Consider the following 6,000-nt stretch of genomic DNA (forward strand, 5'->3'; position numbering starts at 1 on the left):
AAGAATTAAATAAAAGAATTACTACCTAAAACCAGTAAGAGAGTCCTGAACTGCAGTATGAATGAGATTTCTATTCACATCACAAAGTACACATGATAAGTTCTGCTGATAGAGATTTGTGACCCTCCATCATGTCAGCTTGGGAAAGGGAGGTGACAGTGTGTGTGTGTGTGTGTGTGTGTGTGTGTGTGTGTGTCAGAATCCAAGAGTCACGGGGGGGGGGGGGGACTTCATTCCTTACATACAGCAGTAAGGAAGGCCGAGAGGATAAAAGGACAAGCACAGGTCAAAAGCTACAGAGAGGCAGGAGATCTGCAAAGGCCCCCAAACCATCCCTGTATGTAGCAAGAGTGGGGAAGCACAGTTCAGGGGCATGCTGGCCCTGAAACGGGAAGACCAAAATCTGGCTCCATACAGGTGAGGAAAGTAGAGTGCAACCTCGGAAAAGGTGCTCATTTTGACATGTTCAGCTGGAGTCTGGTATGTTGATGACCCTTTTGGCCTCACGAAGGAGATTGTGCGCATTGCTGTTGATGTTCATACATCTTTTTTTTTTTAATGGAATGTCTTGTCTCTTTCAGATGCCAGCGCATGTGAGAAGTGTGATAAAAACTTCTGGTCCAATGAAAACCACACATTCTGCATTCCCAAGCAAATAGAATTTTTGTCTTGGACAGAGCCGTTTGGGATTGCTCTCACCCTTTTCGCTGTACTGGGCATCTTCCTGACCTCGTTTGTCCTGGGCGTCTTTACCAGATTTCGCAACACGCCCATCGTCAAGGCCACAAACCGTGAGCTCTCTTACCTCCTCCTCTTCTCCTTGCTGTGCTGCTTCTCTAGTTCCCTCTTCTTCATTGGAGAGCCTCAGGATTGGAATTGCCGCTTGCGGCAGCCGGCCTTCGGCATTAGCTTTGTCCTCTGTATCTCCTGCATTCTGGTGAAGACCAACCGTGTCCTGCTGGTCTTTGAGGCCAAGATACCGACAAGCCTCCATCGCAAGTGGTGGGGTCTTAACCTCCAGTTCCTCCTGGTCTTCCTATGCACTTTTGTGCAGATCGTCATCTGTGTCATCTGGCTCTATACAGCTCCCCCTTCTAGCTTTCGGAATCATGAGCTGGAGGATGAGATCATCTTTATCACCTGCAACGAGGGCTCCCTGATGGCACTGGGCTTCCTGATTGGCTATACTTGCCTCCTGGCTGCTATCTGCTTCTTCTTTGCTTTCAAATCCCGCAAGCTGCCCGAGAACTTCAATGAGGCCAAATTCATCACCTTCAGCATGCTGATTTTCTTCATTGTTTGGATCTCTTTCATTCCAGCCTATGCCAGCACCTATGGCAAGTTTGTCTCAGCTGTGGAGGTGATCGCAATACTAGCTGCCAGCTTTGGACTCCTGGCTTGCATCTTCTTCAACAAGGTCTACATCATTCTCTTTAAGCCCTCGCGCAACACCATTGAGGAGGTGCGCTGTAGTACTGCTGCGCATGCCTTTAAGGTGGCAGCCAGGGCTACACTGCGACGCAGCAATGTGTCTCGCAAGAGATCCAACAGTCTTGGAGGCTCCACAGGCTCTACCCCATCCTCATCCATTAGTAGCAAAAGCAACCACGAAGATCCCTTTTCGCTACCGACTCCTACGGAGCAACAGCAACAACATGGATGCAAGCAAAAAGTGAGTTTTGGTGGTGGGACTGTCACCTTATCGCTGAGCTTTGAGGAGCACCAGAAAAATGCAGTAGCCAACAGAAATGCAAAGCACAGGAACTCCTTGGAAGCCCAAAACAGTGATGATAGCCTCATGCGGCACAAGGCCCTGCTTCCTCTCCAGTCCAATGAACCACTAGGTATTGAGCCCAATTTCCAGACACCCTCAACTCAAGACCCACAGGAGTCAGTAATGGCAGAAACCAAGCAAGAAGGCCAAAAGTTAGAAGAGCAACCTCCTTTGTCAGCTGCATACTTGCGGGATTTTGTAGGCAATGACACCATCATAGAGAATGCCATCCATTCATAATGAAAGAAAGAGGAACCAATTCTTGAGAAAAGGACTTCTCACTGTTAGAATCTGCAGGGTAGACTGGCCTCCAAAGAAGAGATGAGGGGAAAGGTCCATCAGCATGCATCTAGTGATCATTTTGGTGAAACTCTGTTGTCTGGAAGATAGGAGGAGAAGAAAATCTTTGGAAGGACCAGGGAAGCTCTTTTCCAGCTGGGTTTTAACAGACTTGTTTTTGTTACTGCTATTCCACTGTAGTGGCCCAAGGCCACCAACTTGCTGGTTAATGAACATGTCTGGGCAGTTCCAATAATATGCTCTGCTGTATAATATTGATGTATATTATCCTTTTTCTTCATAATGTATAATACGTTTCCCTTTATATGTAAAATTGCTTAGCCATATTTCAACAAGGAGAATGTGCTGCTTTACAGAAAACAGGACATGCAATTTGACTTAGGGAAATGTCATTCTCCAATCCCCATGGAAATATATTCAATAAAGTTCAAGTCAGTGGCTTAAATTTGTAAGGTATTTAAAAATGATAGATATTGGTCCTTGTATTTCCATAAGAACATAGGCCAGTTGATGCTGTTTGAGATGTTGCATATATGAGGAATAATATACTACAATCTTGAGAGACATCACCACATTACACAGGCACTGTTTGCCCAGAGATTTGTAGCAGTTAGAGCGCCCAGGGCTGGCTCAATTTGTAGTTAGGAAGGACAGTTTGCTCTCTTGGGGAATATACAGAGAGGTCAGTGAGATGAGTCTGTTACTTAATTTAGACCTCCGTTGATTGTATCTCTGCTATTAACTTCTCTTAAATCCACAGTCAATTATGTGATTACTCCAAGATATTGTCAGGCGTAAATGAACAAGCAGATACATGTTAAGGGAGGAGGAGTTGAAAAAGAATGGCCCTGAAAAGTGGAGAAAAACATCCCCAAGGAAAGATCGGACTTTTTGCTGCTATAAAACCTACATTTTCCTGTTATATCTGGAGGAGAGAAGGCTTAAGAAGTTCTGTATCCAGCTAATACCTGCAACAACAACCACCCAGAGTTGTTTTTTTTTAAAAAATAATAATATGGGTCTTTATGAATAAACCAGGTTAGAGGAAAATGTACAGGTGTGTAAATCGTATTCTTTGAGTTTAGGAAGAATTAAAGGAAGTGGCTAGTAAATGATAGCTGTGCCTAATGGTACTTTTTGCCATGGGCAGAATGAATTGTAATGAAGTTCATAGTCCTCTAGCTTCCTAATGTCTGCACTTGCTGACTTCCCAAATGTATCTTATTGATAGCAGAAGTTGCCACAGCTGAGAACTATGAATTCCTGGCTATTTAAACTAACAGGTGACTCCTGCAAGTAGAGGGAAAAGCCAGAAGTAACACTGGCCCTGGCCCTGGCCCTAAGAGACAAAATGAAGAAATTAAAAGAGTTTCCAAGTGTTTGCAGCCCATGAAATGGATACTTCTTTCTGCAGAATATCTTTACGTGATCCTATGCAGTGTGCATGAAATTTGAGGGCAATAGTCCATCAAGTCATCACTAGCCTAGAAGATGCTGCACAGAAAGAGCCGGGGGGCGGGGGGGACCACCTGTGTTTTATTTCCACGGAGAGACGCAAAGGGAAACGCACAGCTCTGCAAACCTGTACTTGACCAGTGGCAGTGGGTGCTCCAGTCTTTTGGATTGTGAGCACCTAGCCTGGGGTGGGGGCAGCCTGACTAGACCAGTTCCAGGCAGCTGCTGAAGGGCCCTGGCTGTTGTATGGACATCCCTTTTTTAATGGGCATTTTATGGAATGTCCTTCAGTGCTTTGGAACTTACTCTTCTCAGTTTTCACCATCGATTGTTCTAAAATCATGATTTGCTGTTATACTTGCAGTTGCATTTAACCAATTTAGTTGAGTTGTGATCCATGACAATTGCAAGACCTGTGAGATCCATAACCAGCTCTCGATACCTTTTTCTTTGATGCAAGGGGGATTGGATGAAGGGCATAGATCTGGGAGTGTAATCTCCCACACACACACATGCCAGTTCCCCAGTCCCCTTCTTCAAAGCCACTATTAGCTCAGATACATATTATACATGCACGTGCCCTTTTTCATTTCTATGAATCAAAGGAACTTTAGGGTGGATTTCATAGAATCATAGAATCACAGAATAGGAGAGTTGGAAGGGGCCTACAAGCCCATTGAGTCCAACCCCCTGCTCAATGCAGGAATCCACTCTAAAGCATCCGTGACAGATGGTTGTCCAGCTGCCTCTTGAAGGCCTCTAGTGTGGGAGAGGCCACAACCTCACCAGGCAACTGATTCCATTGTCGTACTACTTTAACAGTCAGGAAGTTTTTCCTGATGTCCAGCTGGAATCTGGCTTCCTTTAAGTTGAGCCCGTTATTCCGTGTCCTGCACTCTGGGAGGATCGAGAAGAGATCCTGGCCCTCCTCTGTGTGACAACCTTTTAAGTATTTGAAGAGTGCTCTCATGTCTCCCCTCAATCTTCTCTTCCCCAGGCTAAACATGCCCAGTTCTTTCAGTCTCTCTTCATAGGGCTGTTTCCAGACCCCTGATCATTCTGGTTGCCCTCCTCTGAACATGCTCCAGCTTGTCTGCGTCCTTCTTGAATTGTGGAGCCCAGAACTAGACGCAATACTCTAGATGAGGCCTAACCAGGGCCGAATAGAGAGGAACCAGTACCTCCCGTGATTTGGAAGCTATACTTCTATTAATGCAGCCCAAAATAGCATTTGCCTTTCTTGCAGCCATATCGCACTGTTGGCTCATATTCAGCTTGTGATCTACAACAATTCCAAGATCCTTCTCGTTTGTAGTATTGCTGAGCCAAGTATCCCCCATCTTGTAACTGTGCCTTTGGTTTCTATTTCCTAAATGTAGAACTTGGCATTTATCCCTATTAAATTTCATCCTGTTGTTTTCAGCCCAGCACTCCAGCCTATCAAGATCACTTTGAAGTTTGTTTCTGTCTTCCAGGGTATTAGCTATCCCACCCAATTTGGTGTCATCTGCAAATTTGATAAGCGTTCCCTGCACCTCCTCATCCAAATCATTAATAAAAATGTTGAAGAGCACTGGGCCCTGCGGTACCCCACTCGTTGCCTCTCCCCAGTTTGAGAAGGTTCCATTGATAAGTACTCTTTGAGTCCGATTTTGTAGCCAACTGTGAATCCACCTAATAGTTGTTCCATCTAGCCCACTTTTAGCTAGTTTGTTAATCAGAATATCATGGGGCACTTTGTCAAAAGCTTTGCTGAAGTCAAGATATATGACATCCACAGCATTCCCACAGTCCACAAGAGAGGTTACCTTATCAAAAAATGAGATAAAATTAGTCTGACAGGACTTGTTCCTGACAAATCCATGTTGGCTTCTAGTGATCACCACATTGATTTCAAGGTGTTTACAGATTGACTTCTTTATAATTTGCTCCAGAATTCTTCCAGGGATGGATGTCAGACTGACTGGTCTGTAGTTCCCAGGTTCCTCCTTTTTGCCCTTTTTGAAGATAGGGACAACGCTAGCCCTCCTCCAGTCATCCGGCACCTCACCCGTCTTCCATGATTTTGCAAAGATAATAGACAAAGGTTCTGAGAGTTCTTCCGCTAGCTCCGTCATTACTCTAGGATGCAATTCATCGGGCCCTGGAGATTTGAACTCATTCAAGGAAATTAGGTGTTCTTTGACCATTTGTTTATCTCAAATTGTAATCCTGCCCCCTCAACTTCTGCTTCACTTTCTCCAGGGGGATCATAGACCCGCTTTTGGGAGAAGACTGAGGCAAAGTAAGAATTGAGCACTTCAGCCTTTAAATTGGGGAAATGCCATGGGGAGAAAGTGTTAACCCCACAAGCCTCATGGCCCTGTTCCAATCTAACAGCCTCAGCAACTGCCACTTTTGAGCAAAGAAAAACATCCCCAAGTGGGCGATCTAATCACGGTTCTCCCCCATCACGTCTAGTTTAGTCCCAA

The 6,000-nt window shown here is 45.0% G+C and overlaps 1 protein-coding gene across 2 annotated transcripts in view; it reads left to right on the forward strand.

The window, feature by feature from the left end:
* Positions 1–2,290, forward strand: part of CASR (calcium sensing receptor) — a 45,951-nt gene extending 43,661 nt beyond the window's left edge. For both annotated transcript variants that reach the window (XM_063128927.1, XM_063128928.1), the window contains exon 6: positions 582–2,290. In XM_063128927.1, the coding sequence (XP_062984997.1) occupies positions 582–2,014 (1,433 nt within the window). In that variant the 3' untranslated portion in view covers positions 2,015–2,290. The remainder of the gene's footprint in view (positions 1–581) is intronic.
* Positions 2,291–6,000: the final 3,710 nt, after the last annotated feature.

The sequence above is a fragment of the Elgaria multicarinata genome, chromosome 6, assembly GCF_023053635.1.
Source record: "Elgaria multicarinata webbii isolate HBS135686 ecotype San Diego chromosome 6, rElgMul1.1.pri, whole genome shotgun sequence".
NCBI classification, from domain to species: domain Eukaryota; kingdom Metazoa; phylum Chordata; class Lepidosauria; order Squamata; family Anguidae; genus Elgaria; species Elgaria multicarinata.